Source organism: Passer montanus, unplaced genomic scaffold, assembly GCF_014805655.1.
Source record: "Passer montanus isolate IOZ18808 unplaced genomic scaffold, ASM1480565v1 scaffold2, whole genome shotgun sequence".
NCBI classification, from domain to species: domain Eukaryota; kingdom Metazoa; phylum Chordata; class Aves; order Passeriformes; family Passeridae; genus Passer; species Passer montanus.
This window is the reverse complement of record NW_024366591.1, coordinates 1,776,894-1,800,201: the sequence shown is the minus strand read 5'-3', so window position 1 is coordinate 1,800,201 and position 23,308 is coordinate 1,776,894. Positions and strand designations below refer to the sequence as shown.

The 23,308-nt window shown below is 42.8% G+C and overlaps 1 protein-coding gene across 3 annotated transcripts in view; it reads left to right on the top strand.

Moving 5' to 3' along the window:
• The first annotated feature begins 898 nt into the window (after positions 1–898).
• Positions 899–23,308, top strand: part of RRAS2 (RAS related 2) — a 41,769-nt gene continuing 19,359 nt past the window's right edge. Inside the window, exon 1 of one of the 3 annotated variants that reach the window (XM_039707061.1) lies at positions 899–1,255. In XM_039707061.1, the coding sequence (XP_039562995.1) occupies positions 1,151–1,255 (105 nt within the window). In that variant the 5' untranslated portion in view covers positions 899–1,150. Of the gene's footprint in view, positions 1,256–1,442; positions 1,619–8,379; positions 8,407–23,308 lie in introns of those variants that run through there. The other 2 variants (XM_039707063.1, XM_039707062.1) reach the window with 2 other exon arrangements.

Genomic DNA, 23,308 nt, shown 5'->3' with positions numbered 1-23,308 from the left:
TGCAAGATTGGACATTCTTGGGTCGTTGCTTTATATCTTCACAAAAAGGGGAGAGGAAGCGAAGAAGGAATTCCCTGAAAATTCCCTGAAAAGTAAAACTTCTTCTTCATTGTCTTATGACCATCTGCCGAGTGTTGGGTGTGCAGAAACACCCTGAGCAGTAAGAGATGACCCAAAGGGGAAGGACACCACTGGAAGATCACAGCAGCCTGTCCCCAGCAGAGGCGCTGGAGATGCAAAGGGTGAATTCACCACGCACTGAGAGTGCCCTGACCAAGCACAGAGAGGGAAGAATATGGGGCTGTCACATCCAGCGGCGGGTGACACTCGGAGGAGAGGGTGGCCTTGATCTGAAAGGCTTAAATGAGTGAGAAACCCATCCACCTGCACGCTCACAAGGAAGCCTGATGAAGAGTGGCGAAGGGCTTTAATCACTATGACTTTTTCCCATTTTTCCCTCTTGGTGGGAAGCAACCTTAGCGACTCTTTGGCTTTAAACCTCTCCGCGCCTTGGCTCTGCATCTGTACGAAGGGTCACGAACACCTCCTTCCCATCCCGTGGGCATCCCGCGCCTCATTAATGTTGATGAGGCACTCAGACGGGCGCCCACCGAAGCCCGTGGGGACACCGCTAATTACCTCCTCGGCGCGCTGTCTGCCGGGGGGGCCGAGGGGACACCGGGGACCGCCACCACCGCACGACACAAACACCGCGGCGTGCCGGCCAGCTCATGCATATGCAACAGCTCATTAGCATGGGGATGAACAGGCCCCGCCCCCTGTGTGTACGGCTGCTCCCCGCTGGCCCCGCCCCCCGCCCTCATTAGCATGCAGATAAGCGGTGCCCCGCCCCCTCATTAGCATGGCGGCGCGCGGGCCCCGCCCCCGGCGGCCATTAGTGCCGCGGCGCCCTGGCTGCGGGGGCGGGCGGTGCTGCGCGCTCCGCTCCGCTCCGCTCGGCGGCCCGGGCGTGCTCCTGCCGCTCCTGCCGCCCCTGCTGCCGCTGCTCGGCGCGGCGGGGCCTGCGGCTGCTCAGCCCCGGCGGCACCAGGAGGAGCGGGAGGAGAGCGCCGGCGAGTGAGAGAGAGATAGAGAGGCGGGCGTCGGACCCCGCGGCGGCGCTGCCGCGATCGCCCCGCTCGGCTCCCCCATGGCCGCGGGCTGCAGGGACGGCCCGGGGCAGGAGAAGTACCGGCTGGTGGTGGTGGGCGGCGGCGGCGTGGGCAAGTCGGCGCTCACCATCCAGTTCATCCAGGTGAGGGGCCGCGTTGGGCGGGGGGAGCGCTCCGCCCGGCGGGGCCTGGGCGCTGCCCGGCGGCGGGGTCCGGCCCCGCGCTCCGCCCGGGAAGCGGCAGGCGCGGCCGGGGAGCGCTGACACTCGGCGTCCGGCTCCGAAATAGCTGCCCCGGGCTGAGCATCTTGTGCCGGCCCGGCAAGGGGCCAGGAAGCTGCCGCGGCTGCCCCCGGAGCAGCGGTGCTTGCGGCTGGACCAGCGGGGACCAGCCAGCGCCCACCGCCCCTCGCGGCTCCTGCTGCTCGTCCTGCAACTTGTAGACAATTGAACTTTTTCGGCTATCCGTTTTCAGTAAAATCCGCGCCAGAACAGGCGATACAAAGGGTGCGTGTCGGCGTTACGAGGAAGGTCCCTTTTTAGTGTTTCGCCACGAATTCAGCCGTACCTCCTTTACTTATTTTCATCCCCTGCCCTGTTGCTGTTAGCATTCCTACCTCTGTTTATGGTGGTAGGAGGAGACGAGTACTTGCGTTCTGCTTGCTGCTGTTGCTGACGGCAGAGCAGCAAATCTGGAGAGCATGGCTTCTTGTTTGTTTTCTTTTATTCCACTGTGGAGAGCCGGTAATGCTCTACCTACCTCTAAGATGGGCTGCTTGGCAGTGGGGCAGACTTGTCTTTTACTGCTTGGGGCAGTGATGTTCTCAGCTAATATTTTGTTAGAACAAAATAGGTGTTGGGTGATCTGATAGCAAATAGACTATTTCTTTATTTCAGTCGGTTTTTTCATTCACGTATGCATCCATGTGTTCTTTAGCTCAGCTACTCTGTTAAGAATTTAAGTTCTGCAGCATAGACTAAGTAACTACGTAGAAAACATTACTTTGAATTTTTGGGGAAGTACTGGATACTGGAATGCTTATAAGATCCAGTATTGTACAGAACATTAAAAGGGGGAACCCTTTGGGAGAATTAGTTCTTTGGAACTAGTTTAGCTTGACTGGTGTTTTTTGAGATGTGTTGTACAGGTGTCTTTTGTCAGATGTGTAGGTGGCTGGTCAGTTTCTGGTAAAATACTGGTGTATTTTAGCACTGTACTGTACTGGCTGGTGTGTTTGAAGGTGATGGGGCTGCAATAACTGCAGTGCTCTCAGTGTGTGGATTGAATTCCTCATTGCTTGCGTATGGAGATAATGAAACCCCGAGTTTTCTGCAGCTGGTTTAGGGTGCCTTTCACTGCTGCTGTAGGTGGTGTTGCCTGTGTCTCGCTGTGGCAGTCGTGTGTGCAGCTGGATATGGCTTCAGTTCTGAGATGCTGCTGTCTTGGGAAATGTTGCTGAAGGGATTTCTGGATTCTGTGGCAGCATTGAGGGCTTTGGGATAACTTTACCTTCTCAACAAAAAAATTGTAATTTATACTGAAGATGTAAGGAGGGGAAAGGGAAGTTCACATTGATGCCTTTGAAAGCCATCTTTTTTAAGGGCAGTAAGGTTCTGCTGAGTACTCGATAGCTTCAATATTTGAGTACTTGTAGAAATTAATTCTTTAACCTAATAGTTTGAGCTTATATTAAATATAAATATAAATTTTGGGCCAAGTGCTGTGACTGACACTTGTCTTTCAGCAAATATCTGCAAAAGAGGAACCCGTGTCTCTTTTGCCATATATAAGGATCTTTTCAAATTAACAGCAGAAAAACAAGTAGTTCACTTTGAAAGAGTGTTGAGGGAACAGCACTTGTGGTGTTAAGCTGACACATTGAGGGTGAATTCTTCAAAACAACTTATTGTCAGTTTGCATTAAGTTATCTCCATCTTCTTGCCCTCTCAGCAGCTTTATCCTGAGATAAAATCTTGCCATTGCAAAGAGAAGTTTAGCAGAAAATTCAGCCTTAAAAAATCCCCCAAACAACCCAAAACAAAACCAAGGAAAAATAGCTGGGAAATAAAGACCTGGGCAGTACTTCTGGTACCCTAGAGAAGAGTTTTATGTTGTTTCTGTGTTTGCTGTGTGGTTTTGGACAATAAGAGATGAGGCTTGCTGTACTATTTATATCCCACGGCGTCTTCCTGAGCTCTTGAAGCTGTGATGTTATCAAGTGTGTGCTTTGCCATGCAGGCACCTGGGTAGTTTCTGTACAGCAAGTGTATTGCCAAATACGTTGTTTGTCTTTTAAGGCTGCACAGAAACTGCTCCAAGTTGTTTTAAAATTGATTACAAGCAAGTCACGTGCTTCATTTTTGGAATTTCTTAGGATTAAGTGACAAACGTGTAGTGGCCTTCACTAAAACATGGATCAGTACTAGCTTTTGCTACATGACAGATCCTGATGTCAGTGGAGGATTTAAATTCTTTTTTGCTCCTTTTTTGCTTGTGTTTAAAATAAGGCTGCCACCAACTGAAGCTTAAAAAGGAAAGCTTTTTTCTTCTTACTGATACTAGCAAATATTTCTACACTTGGTATTGCTTTCCTTTTTAGTTTTCAGTAAATCAGCACTCAAGTGCAGCTTTTACTTTGGTGCTGATTGTTTTCCAGTAAATCTGACTTTTGTGGGAATAGAATATTATGAGGAAGCATGTGTCACAATTTACATCGTATCTTTGAAAGACAACAAGGGATTCATACTTGAAAATGGGAAAACTCTTCCTTGATTTCTGATAAAACAAAGGGGAACATGAGAAAGTGAGGGTGTAAGAAGAACCAGTTAATCTTCTTTCTTTTGCCAACTTTCTGGGATGTCTGCACAGCTCATCCTTCCCTGACTTGTTTAGATGATGGTGGGAAAGCAGAGAGCATTCATTCCTGCAGGAGCAGCAGTGGCTGAGGTTAGGGCAGTGCAGAGTGCTCCTGTGCTTGCTGTCCTGTGTGTCCTGCTGGTTGTTGTGCCTCAGTCTGTCCTGAAACAGCAAGGTGTTTGTAAGGAGGCTGAGTGAGCAAACCCATCTCACGCCATGGAAGCTCTCTGGTGTCCTGGGTTCAGCCTCACTGTGCTGAGTGCAGTGCAGAGGTGAGTGAGGTGTAACTGGTCACTCGTGTAAAACTGCCTGGGCTCACCTCTCAGACATTCACCTGACGCCTTGGAGTAACTTGAGATACAAATTAGCAGATCAAAGCTTTCAGTGGTTAATGAGTGGTGTGTTCCTCAAAATTCTTCCTCTAGGGAGGTGCACGCGGCTCAATATTGCTGTTGGTGGGCCAGGATTTCATCCTGGAAATATCAGATCATTTCCTTTAAATCAGGATATGATAGATGGATTTACTGCTGTCGAGCCTGTGCGCTGGTAAGACAGGAAGTGAAGATGTTTTAATTGTGGAGGAGAGTTAATGGGATGTTGCAGCTATAAACTCTAGGAAAGCAGCAGTGAGTGATAGTTCAGCATTACACCACAGCATTTTGTAAAAGGCTAAGTGGTAGAACTAAGCATTCCTTCTGTTATTGAAAACATACACAAATAATCCATCATCCTCACATCCCAAGAGGCAGAAAACTTTTAAAATGCATTGCAGCCAGTTAACTGGCCTCTTAGCAGGCTGAGGTATTTGGGAGTATGAGCTGTGCAGAGCACACAGCTGTTGCCACAATAGCTTTTCTCCAGCTGTCATGCAGAGGTCTGTCACAAAATACCCCACATTCCCTTGTAACTCAGCCCTTTGTAATATTCAGGTTTCCTTGCTCAAAGGGAATACAGCCTAGCAACTACCTAATCACCCTCTGATTTTTTTTTTTATCCTGCAGTTGCCATTTACTTCATGCTTTTTTTTGTGAAACTGAACGACATATAGCTAGTTTTAGCAGTATGCAGCAAGAAAGCCACTAATATTTTATTTTCTCAAGCGTGCTGTACAAAATACTGTCTATTTCTGATCAGAATTGGTGAATTTATTTGTCCTGGTGTTTTTTCCTCTTTGTAAAACTATGGCTTTTGTTTTGTGACAATGACATGTATAGTTTTGCATACAGAGTAGGCTTTGGTGAATTGTATGAACGTATCAGTTAATAAATGTCACTAGATCCTTGAGATGATATTGAATGGATTTAGTTCAGTGTGGCTGAGCTGAGCTTAGTTTGTCAGTCAGCTTAATGTTACCTGTGCTAATGCATGAACATGTTTGAAACTGCTAAAACACTTAAAATCTGTGTAGGGCTTCAGTGTTTGGGGCTGTTTTTATTTGTTTACTGATTTCATGCTGTATTTACAAGCTCAAATCTTACTGCCAAGTTTGTAAAAGAAAATACTTTTCCTGCTGCCCTTAAAGTGCCTGTAACAAATTCTGGTTGGAGCTGAGTTTACTGTTCCACTCACTAGTGAGTAAAGTGGGTTGGATTTAGGTTTTTGACTCTTGAATTTTAATATCAGACACTTTGCTTGAAAGCAGGCATATGACTTGCAGATGTATGGGTGAGCAGTTGTTCAGGCTTTTCTTCCCCTTTTTCCTTTCCTTTTTCCAAGCTGCTACTTTCACAGGACTGTTCTCATTAACTAGCAATAAACCTAAAGGTGGGTTATCTCAAAGTGTCTTTTATCTCTGAAATAGCTGTTGGGCAACAAAACGGCTTGATCTGAATTTTATGCTCCATATATGAATTCCAAGCTCCAAAATAGAGTAGTAAAGTAGATTGAAAAGCAACAACTGAACGTGCAGCTGGTGTTGGAGCCAGCGTGCTGGGTGTTTGACAGACCCTCATGTCTTGGTGCCCCATTTCTCTGTGCTGGACTCGGGATGTGCAAATCCCTCCACAGTTTCTGGGTATTCTGACTAACCCTCGGTGACCGTCAAAAAATGCTCATGGAGTAAGCGTGCAGGCAAATTAAAGGAGTAAAATGCCACGGATTCCAGGCTGCAGATTCACGCAGGGCTACGCTGGGACTGGTATGCTCACACTGAGATAAAGCCTGGGGCCTCCTTACACTAACCCAAGGTGACAAAATACAGTTCAGGAGCAACTGATTGTCGACATCTGTTGAGGTTAAAGGTGGGAAATAAAAATCCTAATCAAAACAAAGGGCTTGCGATGCAGTCACCTGGAATAATAAGGGCTGCTTGTCGCCCCTCTTGTGAAACTTGAACTGCTTGGCTGCTTGCTTCCTGCAGCACTGCTACCAGGCAAAAGTCTGGGCTCACTCTGATTACAGATCTGCAGCTTGGGAATGTAGTAGGTGACTTCAGGCTTGCCTTGCAGGTGAGCAGGGAACCTCAGGCTGCGTGTGAGTGTTCCAGGACAGCCAGCAGTGGCATAACGAATCCTGTTATCCAGCACTCATGCCTCCCGCTAGTGCACACACAGGGTAGAGCTGAGCTGGGTTCAAAAGCTGCCATAAATTTGGAGCAGTGCTGAAGTTCTGAGATACTCACCATTCTGGTTTTGAGTGATTTACAAATTTTTTCCCAAGTGTCATTCCTTTGGGATAACTTAACCCACGTGGCAGTCCGAGAGCACCTTCCTGTGCGCTAGCTCCTAGCAGCGGTTGCTTGTATAGCGAGTAAATATTGACGTACCTTTTGGTTATCAGGTCCTCTTCTACTGCCACTTGCACAAGGAGTCCTGGCACAGTTTCCCAGATCTCTGCCTGGCAGTGCCCTTTGCACTCCCAGGGATGAATAGGCAGCCGCTGGCCTCTAGCCCTGTGCCTCCTTCCCGTACTAGAGGGAGAGGCTCCTGCCTCTGGTTTTGGCTGGGGCTCTGAATTCCAGTGCTCAGTAGTGGTAGAGGAGGATGGCTCTTATAAGTAGGGCCCTTATATTCCAAGAGTTTGGAAGGGCCTAAATGGCTCGTGTTTGTATACCTTGTGCAACCTGTTCACACTTACCGAAAGCATTCCCGGCACTGCAAATGTTGTGACTGAACTCCTTGAAGTATCCAAAGATAAATACCAGCTTCGTGAAGTGGAATGTAGCAGACTTCTGGCTGGCTGGTAGGAAGCTGGCTTTGCTGCAGACCTTCCCAAATTAGTCAGTCTGCAGGTCTAGACTGGTGTGACACAAGCAGAGAACTTCTCCCTTTGTTCCAACAATTCAGGTGGCTTAACTGCACCGGTTTGGTAGTCTTGTCTTCAATTATGGTCAAAAGGCACTGTGAAAGGAAAATGGAACCAGAAAAATGCACCACTTCTTGTTCTAGTTCAAGAAGTATGTAAAACCAACATTAAAACAGAAATCATGCCTGTAATTGGTGCTTTTAATTTTTTTTAAACTTGCTGCTCTGCATAGGACATGTCCAAAGATTTCTGGATGCAACTTTGAACCAAGACAAACTCTTACTGTGAGGAGTAGGAGGGAACCGAATTGAAAAGTTTAATTTCAAATAATGCACTTAGGTGATATTGACCTCTGAGTACAAAGCTGTACAAAGTTGCTGGGGTTCTGTTTTGAAATTCTGAGACAGCAGTAGTAGCCTGCTACTACAAATTTCTAGTTAGATCCCAAGTGAATTATTTCTGTCTGGGCAGTGGGTGAGACCCTTTCTGTTCACCTTGAACTGTATCTTTCTTTAAGAAGACATGCTCTGTGACTGAACAACTTTTTTTTCTTGTTTCTTTTTTCTTTTCTTTGCTATTTTGTATGCTCTGTCTTATGGCTCAAGTGTGGTTGCAGCATGGGTTTGGGATAGCCTGTAGGGCACGTAATGGGAGCAGGTAACACAAAAGACAGTATTTCTTTCCTCTCTTTATAACTAAATTACTTGGATAGCAGACAAGTGATGTTTGCCCAATATGTTTGCTTTGCCTTTTCTTGCTTTTTTTTCACCATGCATACACTTAAGCTGGTCACATCCCGGTGTGTGGAGTTCGTGATACACAGTGGTGCTTCCGGATGGAGCTTTGGTGAGGTTGAAATTACTTTTTTGTCAATTGCTTGCTTTCACTAGGTAGTTTTTAAGAGGGTTGGCTGGACTGCTGTGCCTGCACTGTTCTTGGTTAAGCTAAAGAAGGTCACGTATTCATGTTTGAAGTGCTTGATCTTGAGACTAATCAAGGGATGTTGTTGCAGCGAGGTCAGGGATTCTGATCTGCCGCTGGAATGGGAAAGGCTGGAGAACTTGGGTTTATGCAGAGCCTCAAACCTGGTTGAGTGAGGGCTGCTGAGGAGAACTGTGTCACTTCTCTAGTTGCCTGGGGAAATGTCGTGCCTCCTGCTTACAGAGGGAGATCCTGTTGGATGATGGAGTTCATGGTGAGTCTTTGTAACATACAAATGTGCTCATACTAAATCTCACAAAGGACTAAAGGGGAGAAGTGCCTCTGGAAGAGGCTTGTGTGGAGTTCCCCAGGACTGCAGCTGGCAAGTGAGGGCTCCATATGTGACCACGAGAGCTGTGCTGCTGCAGATGGGGAACTGGAGGAACTTGAGAGCGAGGGCAAGTTGATTGTTTGCTTTTTAGAAGGGACTGACAGTGGGGAAGGCACAAGGCTGGGGAAATGTTTTTGTTCTTCAAGCCTGAAGAAACAGGGCTTTGCTGTAACTGAAAGTTTAATTTGATAAGCTAGTACTACAAGTAAGGAGAAATGTTCAAAAGGTCCCCTTGCTGCCACAGCAGTTTGCCATTACAGCTATTTACTCCCTCCAGTGCACCGAAACTCCGCAAGCCATCGGAGTTAAAAATAACCAGGGAATGTTTTTGCCCAGGATCAGTTACCCTGTCTGGTTCACTGTGCAGCTCTGCAAACAACTTCATCTGGCAGTTGAGCTCCTTTAAGCAGGCCTGCACCAGCTTCTCCGTTGTGAGCAGAAAGTGAAGTGTAGTTTTCGGTGAATCCAGATAGGAATGAGTTCAGGCGATAGGAATGTATGCAGAAGGGCACTATTAAAGATAGCATAAAGTGCTGGCTGCTGGGACCAACGTGCTTTAATAATTAACTAGATGTTAGCACTGACACATAAAAATAGTGCAGTTTGAAGAAAAAAATTAGTGTAACTCACAAGCAAAGTATACCACAAAGATCTTTATTCAGGGGACCTATGAGAAGTGTTTCTTAGCAGATTAGCTCAAATCAAATGTGTCTCTTTCTTCAAGTCTTCTAAGCCAGAAAATAAACTTAAGCTTCCACACAATTTAGCAGCAAATTATTCTTCCAGTCCTGTTCAGAGTATTCTGTAACTGTAGTGATATAATGTTGAGTCACCAGTTATATTTGCTAGGGAAAGAAATTTTAAAATCACTCTTGTTGCCATTTTGAGTTTTCCTGATAAAACTAACAACTTAGCTCATATTGCAGAGCATCTTCAGTATTCCTCATTTAAGCAGACATAAATCTATAAACCTGCAAGCAAATCTGAGTGTTTTGCTTCATATGTGGTAAGTAGACCATGAAATAGTAGGATGCCAGTGATAAATCTGTGTGGAAAATCTGGCATCTTTGGGTAGAAAAATGATCTACTAAATTTCTTCTGTTATTAGACTTGTTCTATGCAGGGGAAATAAGTTGGATTATAGTAATATGCACTGCTTGAGGTAGGGAGTTACTTAACTGTGTTCTTAATATTTCTGTGTTTCTCCCTCCTTTTAAGAAGGTGCTTTATGATAATGTAAAAAGGTACCTGTCTGTAGTATACTTGTATATGTGCTGCCAGCTCTACTAAAGAAACATACAGTGTTTTCCTCCACTAGCTCACACTAACAAGCCTTCATTAGCAAAACACAATAAAGTAATGGTTATGTATTTAAATGGATTCTGGCTTTGTGTGTGTGACCCAGTATTACTGTGAATGCAATAATGAGTATATTTTAACCTTGCCTTGCAATTTCAGTTGCTGCTTAGGATTTTTTTCCAAACAGCTTGTGTTAGAAGTCCTCCAGAAACACAGCATCTTTGCCTTTGCATCCTATTCTCCTGCCTCCTCTCAGACCCCAAACTACGTTACCTGAATCCTGGCCCTGTCCTGAGAGATTTCCAAGGTGCACCCATATGTGCTGTATCACTTTGATTTCCCATATTTTGATTTTCCTTAAACTGATGTTCCCCCTCCTTCTGAAGCAGGTTTGCATCTTTATGGGAATTCTCAAAATCTCATGGATGGAGGTGATATCCTGTGCTCAGCAGCACTCCTGCAGTGTTGCAGAAAATTCTGCAGCTTTTTTCTGATGGGTGTATGCCATGGTAAACATTTTCCAGACTCTCCAATTTGAAAGTGAAGCTGTGAGGCCAAGATCCTTCTTAGCATATCAGCAAAGTTAACCAACTGTGCCTTCTCTTACCATCTGAGAGTATTTAAAGGAGAACTTTTAAACGGTGGAGATAATCTTCTTTCTGTCTCTTTAGGGGCCTTAAGAGGGATGTTTGTGGTGGTTTGTTTTTTTTTTTTTTTTGTTTTTAGAAGTAAATTGTTCTCTCTGTGGCATCCAGTGGACCAACCACTTTGAATGTCCTGCCTTGCTGGTTTTATTGCTGGCTCTTAGCAGGTTGTCACCAAGCCACGCTGCTGTTGTCTACTTAGCTTTGGTTGGAATCTTGTGCTTCCAGCTCTTTTGAATCAGTTTAACTACTCCTCTAGCTGTTGGGACAATATTATTTTGTGTTGTACAAGTGATACTACCAACTGAAGGAGTGCTAAACCTTAAAGCTCTTGTCTGGTTTGATTGCTGCAATAACTGCATGTTTAAGCTGCATGCCATACCTGGAATACAGGAGGTTTGATTCTCTGGGGGCACTCCAGAATCATCAAGAAATTATCAGAAGGGAATCAGGCTGCTCACTGTAACTTCTTGAGCATGATTTTAGCATTAAATTTTACATGAAAACCAGGCCTTCTGCTGTAATGTAATTTAAGATGCTCCTGCTTCTAGCAATTACGTGGTTTGTAACTTGCTCTGTCATACCGTGTCAGCCTAAGGGTGATGCTGTGGAACGGCTCAGAAACATCCAGGTAGAGTTGTGAGAATTCTCTGTGCTCATGGGGACCAGCAGAGCCATGGTGCAGGCAGGGTGGGTGGCACAGGCAGCTGCTTCTACAGCAGATAAACCACAGAAGATGATGTGGGTGCAACTGGCAGCATCCTTGAGCAATGGGGGAAAGCTGAGCCGTTCCGGGGTGCAGGCTGAGGCTTTGGGGTGTTGTTCCTCTTGCAGAGGGCACAGGGGGAGTTGTGAAATGCCCCCTGTGTGCAATACTGGTGAGCAAGTCCTGCTCTCAGAAAAGAGGGAGTTCAGCTGAAGCCTCTCAGACATCAGACTGTGTCAGAGCAGCTAATGGAGCAAGAGGTTTGGTTTCCTGCAGGTTCAGCTTGTGGTGTCAAGGCAGCTCTTCAGCTTTTGAGGTGTGGTCTCCTGGCTGATCCAGCTGCTGTGGGAGCCTGCACATCTCCGAGACTGCCTGGCACTGGGTTTGCTCTTTGATCTGTCCTGAGAACATTGCTTAGTGCAAGGAGATGTTTTAAACAGTGCTTTACTTTCACCAAGGATGTTTAAAACCTGAAGCGTTTCTGAATTCCTGTATCTGTGACCTAAATCTACTAACTACAGCAGAGCTTCTGCTTTGTTTCTATCTTGCTGGAGCAGTACACCCAAATATATTGCTGCAGACATCTCAACTTCTTTGAATTTAAAAAAGACACTTGAAAGCTCAGCTTTTGAAGTAGCTAAAGACATGTTTTCCTTCAGCTGTCTAGAAGTTTTTGCACCCATTAGAATGGATACAGTGTCTATCAGGTAACTGGCAGACTTGACAAGTTATTTTTGTCTGTTAAACTATTATTAGTCATGTATATCCTACAAAAGTTGACAAAATTCACTATAATTTGTAAATTTGAAATTGCCCAATGCCTCTGTTGGTGGGAAAAGAGCCTCAGATCTGAAGTCGACTTCCTTGTTCCATTATCTGCCTTCTGCCCAGTAGGTTACATTCCACACATTTTTAATAGTGGCTTCCCCTCCTCCTTAGCTGCTTTGACTTGTTTTGTGGGAGGGCTTGAATATTTCAACTGACACGCCAGAGGTTTTCTCCCAAAAAAGGAAACTGATAATAAAATTGTTCACTTAGAGCAGATTTTGAAAATAATCGAGTCTGTGATGATCTGGGTGTCTGTTGAAATTGTGTCCCGGGGTTTTAAAATCCAGTTGAATTGGGGATTTTGCTCAAGGTTTGAGGTTTTTTTTTTTGTAGTTTAAGAGCTAAAATTGCACCTTAAAATTCTATCTTCTGTGCATTTCTTCAGTTTACAAATACTCTGAAGAAAATAAACAAAAGCCCTGCATCACTTGAGCTGATCTCCTGAAAAAGACACTGGATGCCTGCCTGCATGAGGGAAGGTGGTGATCTGGAAGAATTTGTTCAGGGTGATTTCAGAAGATGAATAATTTAAACTGCAGCCACTTGCTTCAGACTAGATAATTGAGGCTGGGTTTTGTAACAGCTTATGTTCAAACTTAAAAAATTCCCTACAGCTCATGTACTTTAGGTAGCTGTTTTGTACCTGAATTAATCCCATGCCAGTGGAGTAGCATGAGAAATTTAGAAGTATCTCAGCTTTTCCTCTGTGCTAGGAATTATGAGCTGCCTAGCATTATTCACCTGGTTATTTATCATCTCTTTGTAACTTCTTCCTTGAATGGATTGTCTCTCCTCAGTCCAGAAAAAAATGATAGATACAGGGAAAGGGACTCATGCTGCTTGATTCTCCTGGACAAAACCCCATGTTCTGTTCCTGCTGACTAAACATCTGCAAGTTGGAGCACTAACTTTTGTCAGCTTCCAGGCTGTGCTTTGAAGTGTGAGCTGTTGCAGAGGAATGGCTGCCACTGCCATTCCTGGGAAGATTTCCCCACATTTGTTTTTATGTCTTCAGGATCTGATGGTCATTTCCTAAACCTGAAGCATGTAGACTGTCAGTGCCAAAACTTACTTGAAGATGTCTTTGTTATAATTCTGCTTTCCTGATTAAAAACATAACAAACAAACAATATATATATATATATGTATGGAAAACAGCAATGCATTAGTGGGCTTTGATTCTGTCCCACATGTTTGTAACACATACAGTCCCTCCAAGCAGCTTTGAGTTTTGGTCATTATGAAAGGTTGAGTTTAACACATGCACAGGAAATGAGTCTTCTTGTGACTTAAATTAAAATACTTTATAATGCTGGAAGAAAGCTCAAAAGAGAAACTACTTGCCTTTAATTGGTAGCATCCAGCCTGTCTTTGTAAATAACATCAGCTTTGCAGCCTGTTAAACGCTGGCAGAGCTGTGTGGTGCTAATGCTGTGATCAGAGGGACGTTCACACTCTGCTACATCCAAGTTAAGCCACAAGAAGATAAGGTCTCCTGAAGGGTTTCTGGACTGCCTGTCCAGAGGCTTCACCTACGATTACTGGAAATCTGAATAGTCCATTATTCTGAGTGTGATGAGGTTGAAAAACCTGCTTCTAATCTATAAAATTGAGAGAAACTAATGTGTTTTTCTGTGGTTTTTGGTGCAGAAGGCTGTCTGCCTGTGCATTCCACGCTCTGTTTTCTCTTCACTGAATGCCTTAACCACAAGATCTCTACTTGGTTGAATATGGGAGCGGAAATAGCAGTAGGGTTTTTTTTAAAAAAAAAAAGCCAAGGAAAAAACCCCCTCTGATCAAACCCAGTGCATTCTAAAGCTGCTTTCTGTAAGTAAACAAATTGAAGGTCTTTGCATACTGCTCACACATTTTTAGATGGCATTTGCTGTACCGCTGCCTCTTTATACCTTTAAATGAAACATTTGCAGGAGTTCTTTGCTCAAGAAAGCAATCAAATAATGATGCTCTCTACTTATTTGACATGATACTTCATTATGTGTGCCTGTCAGACCAGGAGAGAATGTTGCACATTGCAATTTGAATTCAGATGTTGCTCTGTAGATCAATTTCCTAATGCAAACAAGTGGCTTTAGGTGATGGAGTGTGTTCTTGCCTTCAGGGCAGGATGTTTTAAGCTGTCCTCCATACTAGATGCACGGTAAAGCCACTTTTTCACGTGCTCTTAACCTGTTAGCAGCAGGTTAGCAGAGGTTGGAGGTAAGAGTTAGTAAAAGTACTTATATGTAGTGAGTCTGGTTGGTTTGCTGTGAGTCCCTTACTTCTGTACATGTTCTGAACTGGGCTTGAGTAATTTATTTGTTAGCTACTCATTTCCTGTCAGTGCGAACTTGCTCACAGAGAGAACAACTTAAATTTTGTTTGTTTCTAATGTTTTTGTTTGTGGATTTTATAATTGCTGCATTTCATGCTACAGAAGCTCTTGGGTTGCCTTCTTTCTTCTTGTTCTTTGCAAGGCCTTTTTGTGCTGTCCCTTCTGCACTCTGGAATCAGCCTCTGCAGGACTGTGGCCTCCAGAAATAAAGTAAGGAATGGAGGGATTGCTTTGGAGAGAACTAAAAAGCAAGTGAGAGCAGCAAAGAGTTCCATTTCAGGAGTACTGGCTCCCCTCCTGGAAAGTCTTATAGGACCTGTCAAGTTGAAAGACTGTAAACTAACATTGTGTGGCTGATTGTGGCATGTAAGTATCATTTGGCATGTTGAGATGATAAACAAAAAGGATCTTCCTTGTAAGTTGGTCCTAGACTGTAGAGAAATCTAAGAGTTTCTGTGCTGTTTGTGGAAATCATAAAAGTATCCTGTTTTCTGAGCTTCCTTTTTGCCTAAAGAATATTGGTCTAACATGGGTTTCAAAGGCAAAATAAAACAAATTAGAGTTACTTTTTGGCAGTGGCTGTTCACAGTGTCTATCTTGATGAAAGTAGCTTGCTTCTCTGAAGATTTGTTACAAATTAGTAATCATAAAATCAGAGGGAGAGATAGCAGCTGCTAGTGGAACCAGCTTGTGTGAAGTGGAGAAATACAACTAGCATGATCAAATTATTTTTCAACAGCCTTTATCCTTCTTCCCTTTGATCATCCTTGTAGGTAGTTTAGACAATATGTTTTACTAATGCTTTTCATGAGCTAATTTCATCTGATGTGCACCTCTGTTTTTCAGATAATAATGCTTTTCTCCTCAACTGATATCTGTAAAAGAAGAATGTATAGAGAAGTTAGCCTGTATCTTCTAATGCAAATGAAGTAAAAATCATGTGGTCTGGCTGCCCTGTGCAGGCTGGCTTGTGAGTTTAGAAAACAAGTTTATTTGAGAATTTATGTAAATTCTTTGTAAGAATGAGTGCACACGGGGCAGAAGGGAAATCACCTTGCTGGAAACCCCCGGAGCAGATCTTGACTATATGCTGTTACTGAACTGAAGTATCTGAATTTGAACCCTTGGTTTTTAAGTTCACAACTTCAACACTCTAAAAATCCCAAAGCCTGCCAGTCTTCATGAGGTGGTGATGATAAACTGGTCAATGTGAATATGCTGTAGGAGAAAATAAATTCTTTGCATTTTTAGTGGTGTGCCTTCCTTATTTTCCCTTAAATCTTGAAAGCCTGCTAAAATACTAGATTGTTTTATACAGAATAGGAGTAGCAGGCGAGGGAGAGAAGAACTTACTCCATTCGAGTTCAATTTTTTTGAAGTTATTTTTGGAGGTTTGTGTGGATCTACTCCGGGTGACTCCAAAGATTTAGCTCTTGGGAAATGGCAACAGAAAACTGGGCTCAAATCTGTTTAAATAAGCACATAAAGTTACAGTTTTGCAAAAGGATGAGAAAAAAAAAATGTTTGTTTACCTGAATGGAGCTGAGATGTATTGTGTGTAGTCTGATGGTGCTTCTGTCCTCTTCTAGTTGGGAGGGAGCATTTCCCTAAAGCAAAGCATGTGCACAGAGCAAGATCCCTCAGCCAAAGGTCTTTCCTCTCTCTTGATGGTTGGTCTGCTAAACCTTGGCATTCCATTCTAGAGATACAATCTTGTCAGGATTTGTGTACCTGCAGCATAGGTGTTGTCCTAGAGTTTTTTAAAATGAGGCGAAGAGCAAGGAAAGAGTGAAGAAAGTTTTTCGATCTAATGGGGATGCTCTAGATCTAGATCATTGCATGCTCTTGGTGGTCTCACGTTCTGATGCATTGAATAGTTTTCACAGAGTTTGCTGCTGTACTGTAGGAAGAGCATTTTGATGTTAAAGCCCTGTTTGCTGTTTTAATCTGCTTGCCCAATTACTTAAGGAAAGCTGTGCTTACAGGCTTTAGATGACAGAACCAAGAGTGGAGAATGATTGTGTGAGGGTTGTGCTGTGACAGCAGGTGTGGCTGGGTTGGTGTATGGAGCACAAGGACTTGCAATACCATTGTTTCATGAGAAAAGGTCTCCACTGTTCTGCCTGAGCATCCAGGTCTGGAAGGAAATCAGGCACTGTTTCCCTTCAGCAGTTCATGTGCTTCTGAATGGGAAGTGTTTGCTCTTAATTTGATCTTTAAACTCCCCTTTCCCCTTGGAGGAACTTCACTCACAAACGGGTAGAGAACTATTTTGGAACCCGCTCTAATGTACTGCTAAGTAGATTTTGGAAAACAAAATACTAAACAGATTTTCGGTGATCCTAAGGTCTGTGTGACTCTAGAAAATGCTTGTAGCTCCAGCTGTGAGTTTCTGAAATAACTGGATTGCCTGTAGAGGTGGTGTTTGATACAAATCATGTTTTTTTATCTGTTACTTAGAATCAGCTCCACCATGGGGAGTGGTGGTGCTCGGTGTGCAATTGCTCCTATCTTTCATTTGTCTTCTTTGCTGCTACCATAAATGGCCACACTGTAAAAGCAGTACTTGACTGTGTGTGGTGTTTGATTGTATAGCACCTCAGCTGAATGTTTGCTTGAGTTTCTTGATGTGGTTCATCATAGATGTGGCTTTTTGACATGTGAAAGTAGGTGTTTGCACATAAAACTAGTTTGTGGCATGAAGTAGATCTTAACATTAGAACAGGTCTCCCAACATGCATCTTGAGTGTGCTGTGTCTCTGGGTTTTGGTGGAATGAGAATGGTCCCTTAAAGCAGCTGTTTTGTTTTTTTGCTTTAGTTGTAAAAACATGTGCTTTGGGGTTAATTGTATTCTCACTGAGGTAGAACAATCCTTGCTTTTAAGATACAAATGCTCTAAAAGTGCGAAAGCCAGGATTAACATCCAACTGGATGGGTCCTCCAACTCAAAAAGTCATGTGAAATATTCATGTAACAACCACAGAATCAGCTGGACTGGAAAAGACCTCTGAAATCATCAGGTCCAACCTTTGATCACCACCATATTACGCAGACCATGGCACAAAGTGCCTCACCCAGTCTTTATTTGAACATTCTTAACATTAACATCAATGCCACAGATATTAATTAATGTTAGTTATCTCCATCTTTTTCTATTCCATGCAGTGTCTGGGATAATTCAAAGTGAAAAATAAACTCCCTCTGAGATTTCTACGTGTTTCCCTGCCCTGTGAGTGGGCTGATGCTGACTAAGAGTGGTACTACACCCGCAGGTGCATAGGCGAATGGGAGGAAACAATGTGGTTGGTTTTAGTACAACCACATGTTTTGCTGTAAATAAGTTTTTTTTAGATGGAAATAGTTGCTTGCTGAAATATGTAGACTGGCTACTAAAGTCAGAAGCATTTTTAATAACCTTTAAGGACATAAATGTGTTTCCATTTGACAGTCCTTTCACATCTGAAGTTGCTGAGGCTGAGAATTCTGGCACTGCTAAGAGCATTTTAATTGTGCTTACTGGGGCTTTAGGATCTCTTCCATTTCTCTGCAGATCTGCTAACAAGCTAATTTAGCAAGACAGTGCTTATAACCAGTTCTGTGCTATGAAATCATACTCATGTCAGGATCAGCAGTGGTAAAACCACTCTGTAGTTTCTGGTTCCTGGAATTTGACTGTGTGTGCATTTCCCTGTATGTGAATTGTGACAATATTGGTCACGTTGTGCTTTTAAAGTCTTGACTAATTGGGAGGATAATGCTACTCAAGCACTTGCCTCTGTCAAGCTCCCTAGTGAATATTCCAGTTGTGAATGATTTTGCTCGTGTCTGCCATGCTGCTGGGGTGGGCCTGTGTGTGGAGCTTGCTTGGTGGAACAAAAGGATGGCCATCGATGCACCTTCTGCCAGGAAAGCATCCTCTGCCCAGACAGCATCTCCTCCTTGCTTTTCTGTGATTCTGATCTTGATGGGACTTCATGCACACTGTAAAATAACTCAGGAAAAATAGGTACTGCCCTGTTTGACACTCTTCAGCTGAGTATAAGGGAGTGTGGATTCTGAAGGAAGGGCACAGACAATGTTAGGGTTGCACATAGGCTTCATGTGTCACTGTGTAAATGTGCTGATTTAAAAGTGATCTGACTGAGTAACCTTGTGCCCCTGAAGTGCAGGGTCTGGAGGTGCTGCAGGACAGCATGTTTGGGTTGACTTGTGGGATGCTGCTGCAAAACATGGAGCAGAGCCATAAATTGTCCTCCCAACCATGAGTCTGGTGGTTTGGGTTTCCTTGTTGTTTTTATTTATATTTAGGATAAAACTTTCTCTTTTACCTCTTGTGTTTCTTCTAAGAACTTCAGCTGTCTGCCTGTAATGTAGAAGTTCCAGTAGACATGGCTTTGCTTCTGAAGAGTCAGAAATGAAGTGCTACACAGCCTGTTGTAAACAATCCTCATGTGCTGTACTGTGCCTTGGCCACTTGATGAGAAAACCAGGCTGAATTACGCTGTTGTCAGATGGGAAGGAGTAATAACCTTTGATCTTGAAATCTGCTGCTGCTGGTAGTGAGAGAGACTGTGAAGACATTCTTCAAGGACATTGAGATTAAACTTCTCTGCAAGCACTGATTAGGCTGGAAAGGAAAGCGTTGTACTCCCCTGGTGTCTGTGATGGAAAATACTCTGCATTGCTGTTTTTCCAAAGTGGTTTGTCTGGCTGAAACTTTGCTTCAGTTGCACTGGTCTGCACTGCAGGCCCTTGCACCCCAGGTATTTGATTTCTATGCTTTTGTTCTTCCAGAAACCTGGAATTTTGAGGATAGTGTTATTAACTTGGACAATTATTTCTGAAGCAGTAATGTCCACACATCTGTGGGACTAGCCTCTGTTTAACATACTTGTGCTTTCTGACAGGCATCACGCCTGCATCACTGAGATATCTGTGTTGGGGATCTCCCTGCTCACATGGGGTAGGATTTCTCCATCTTGCTCCAAAGGTGGAATGACTCACCACGTTGCTTTGCTAAATACAGTTTACAATGGCTAGATCTGGGTTCTTTTTCTTCCCATCTGTCAGAATGAGACCTGTTGAACACTGTGCCCAAGCAGTGGAACAAAACAAAGACTTCAGTGCCAGGAAGGTCTGAACATGCTGTCCCTAGTGAGAAAAAGCTTACGCAGCCTGCCCCACCTTGGAAGAGATCCCCTTCCTTCCTTTCCATTCTCACAATCAGGTACATTAACCTGACACCTTAGGTTAGAGCCACGATAAAAAAATACTCTTAAGACATTTGTTTTTTGGCTCTAAATCCCAAACTGAGGTTGTGAGCACTTCTCCTTGATGTGTCTGGGTTAAAAATCAGATGGTGAAATTTGAATCTCTTGAAAAACTTCACTTGGCAGAGGGGACATGAAGATTATGGAGCTTTTTGCTGGTTGGGAGTGAGTGGTGTGAAGTGCTTTGTTTTCCCCCTGGTCCCTGTGGGAGCCTGTGTGCTGGCCAGGCTCAGCAGCCAAATCTGAAAGTAGAGATGACATAGAAAAAAAAACACCTATTGACCACTGCAAATTCTCCTTCTTTCTGAGGTTTTGCTGCTTAGTCACAAATTTCTGAGAAATGGTTTTAGGTGGAGGAAAGCACATTTTCGTCTTAAAATACAGTGTGAGTGATGACTGATATGGATGTGCAAAAAACCCCTGGCCACTGAGCTGCTGGGCCTGCAACATGGGACCAGTGGGCCTTGGGTTAATCAGCCTGGCTTCATGCCCTGTCACTGTGGTGTGTGGAAAACTTTAGAAATTGATATATTAGAAGTATGTGTTTAGTATGGTTTTGCTGTTGGAGTTTTTAGCATTAATTTCTTGTTGATGGCTTGTCACCTGCAAGCTGTTCGGACACCCTTTTCTAAAGGAAAGTAACCCAGTGTGGTTTTATTTTAATTAATTTTGCAGCACATCTTACCATTATAATATATGTGTCATGCAGCCTCTGATGCTGGCACTCCTGAATGATTAACACACTTTGAAGGAGTCCATTATTTCATGTGTAGGCAACCAATTATTTCATTATCATTTAAAATTGTCATGCTCCAGGATAACTGCTAGTGTTTCACTGAGTTGGGTGAGGATCTGGGGGAAAGGCTAGTAATTATTTGCCTTGCTAATGAAAATAGATGGCTAAATAACACTTACACAGCTGTAATTTCAGCATTCTTGACACTTCTGGTTATGACACTTTCCAAACTTAAAGATAATAGTAATTGTCTGTAGTCTGCAAAATTAGTCTAGACAGTCTAATCTAAGGCCAAAAGGTTGGAGTTGAATAAATATGTAATTTGGGCAAATAAAGCTATTAGAGCTGTGCTTATCTTCTTGAAGCAATAGTTCTTATTAGATAGAAGTGCTATTTTATAGCTTTTTCCTAAATAATTAGCTTTTAATGATCAGTCAACAAATCTTTGAAAAATAAAGCACTCCAGACTTTGCTAATGAAACTAAGTGTTAGTGTGTTGGATATTGTCCAAGCTGGTGTTGAAAAATTCCATGGAATTTACTGGTAATAGAAAAAAACCTACAGGACAGGAACTAGTGCATTGCTATCAATGTTTACAATGATCTGGCAGTGTAAATAAAATGTGTTACTGGGTCTGAAAGAGTCATTTCAAGGTTTTTGTTTCCCAGCAGAGCAAGTGGTATGATCAAAACTTCTGGAAGCTTTCATTCTTTGGATTCAGTCCCTCTTTGGCATTTACATATTTGAGCAAATTGTGTATTAATAAAGTAATTTAATATATTGAAGTTGGGTCAAAAGGTGTCTCTAGGTGATATTATGTGAACTTTATTAAGGTGCCTGGACATACAAATGTGGTTTGCATTGCTAATATTTATTTGGATGAGGGATTTTTATAATTTTTATGTGGCAATTTGAACTTTTTGATCTCTTGATCATCCTGAAGGCAGCAGGGAATTACAGTGGAATGTCGGGACTGGGGATGATAAAACCTCCCTCTTTCATTAGGAAGTTGCTGTAGTTTAATTGTAGAATGAAATACTATCTTATAAATATTTAATTCTAGCTTGACTCATTCTAGAAAAGTGTAGGCTCTGGGTTTAGTGGGCTAGTCAACCTGATTGTATCTCCATGTTTAACAAATGCTTTAAGAGGAAGAATGTGGAGAATTTACCTTCCTCAGGCTTTCTACCTGACTCTTTCTGATGAATGGAGTCAGAATAAGAAAGGTGTTAACTTCAGAAAGTTTTGATCTTGGCTTGCTGTGGAGTCCCAGTGATCAAACATTTTCAGGTGCTTAAAATGTGAAATAGGGGTTAGTGCTGGAGTGCAGCTTTGTTTCACTGGCTTGTTGGGCTAGAAAAACTTCTTACTTTAATTAATTTAATTAATGTAATTGTCTGGCTCCAAATGTCCATAACCTAAGCTAGACAATCTGAAAAGTCCAACTTGATCAGGGTTATGAAGTGGCTTCTTTGTTAATAGACTGGAAATGCCCTAAACATGGATCTCCTTGGAGCCACTCAGCTGAAGCCTGTTGCTGACTGTGGTATAGTTACATCTAAATTACAGAAGTGAAGAGAGATTTTAATTGACTAAGTCTTCTCCAGTTACTGTACTTAGTTTATAAACCAAAATCTCTTATTTACGCTGCATGTCTTGAGGAGTTCTAATGATTTCATGTGTATGAGGAAAAAGTATACTATTACTTTTGCCTCACCAGGGGATTTTTGAAGCAACCTTACTTTTTCTCTTGCAGCTGTAGTCTGGTTATACACAGTCCTAAAATCAGGTATGTACTTTTAAAAAAATCACTGCTTTCTTGAGAAAAACCTTGAGTTCATCATGAAGAGCTTGTGTGAACTTCTAGTTTGAAAGTTATCTAAACGTGATAAAACTTCCTGGATGAAAAGATGGTGTGTCTTGAATGTTTTAAACATTCCTTGAATTATGAGTGGTTAAGATGAGGAAGATGAAGTACCTGGTGTGTCCATAGTTCCTGCACGTATTTACTGTAAAACAAAAAATGAAATTAAATTAAATCAAGGCTCAACTAAGCTTGCAGTATAGAATATGCTTTACAGTCAGACATGTTTCAACTTGAGAAATTGCAGAGCTGCCTTCAAAGAGCTCTGTAGGTTCTTACTGGCATTAAAGGGCATTAACTGAAGGCATTACAAAGAAGCCTTCTCAGACAGTGAAAGTGCACCTTCTCTGATCTTGAGCAATGAAAACTGCACCACTGGGAAGTACTCCAGAGGCCAAAGTTTAGTGCACATACTGCCTAAACCAGGTGTCTGAGTGCATGTGTTTGGTGTGGTTTGGTTTTTGAGAATTATAAATTGGAGGGAAATGTTCACAGGCTGGTGAGTTGTTAATACCAAGTTGCTGTCCCACGGGGAGAGCTGTAAGCTGGGAACTGAAAGGACACCTAAGCACAGTGCAGATTCAGTTTGAGTTTAAAAGGTGGAAGCTGCCTTTAAAAAGTATCAACCTGCTGTTTTTTAAGGAAGTTAATATTTTAAAAGGTGTTCACGTGCACTGCAGAACATGTATGAAATGAAAACCCACTCTCATCAGTATTCACATGATGTTCATGTAGCCAGCACCCATAATTTGAATCTTAGATTGGAAAAGGCATTTAAGGTCCTCAAGTTGAGACTGTACTGGCATCTGGTGATGTGTTTAAGCTTGGCAGTATGTTAGCAAAAGGGCACGTAACTTTTCAGAAAAATAGTTTTAATAATTATTCTTGAATTATTAATTCAAGAATGAATATTCTGGAATATTATTCATTTTCAATAAATGTTCTTGACAGAAAAATCATTCAGTTCTGTGATTTGAATGTGCACTGAAAGGCTGTTTTAGTCAAAGTGGCAAAGACACTTTCTTTTCCCCAAGCAAATCTACTGTAGCTGGGTTTATTTTTTTTTCACTGGATCTTGTAATTATCTCTTTAGCAGTTACACTCT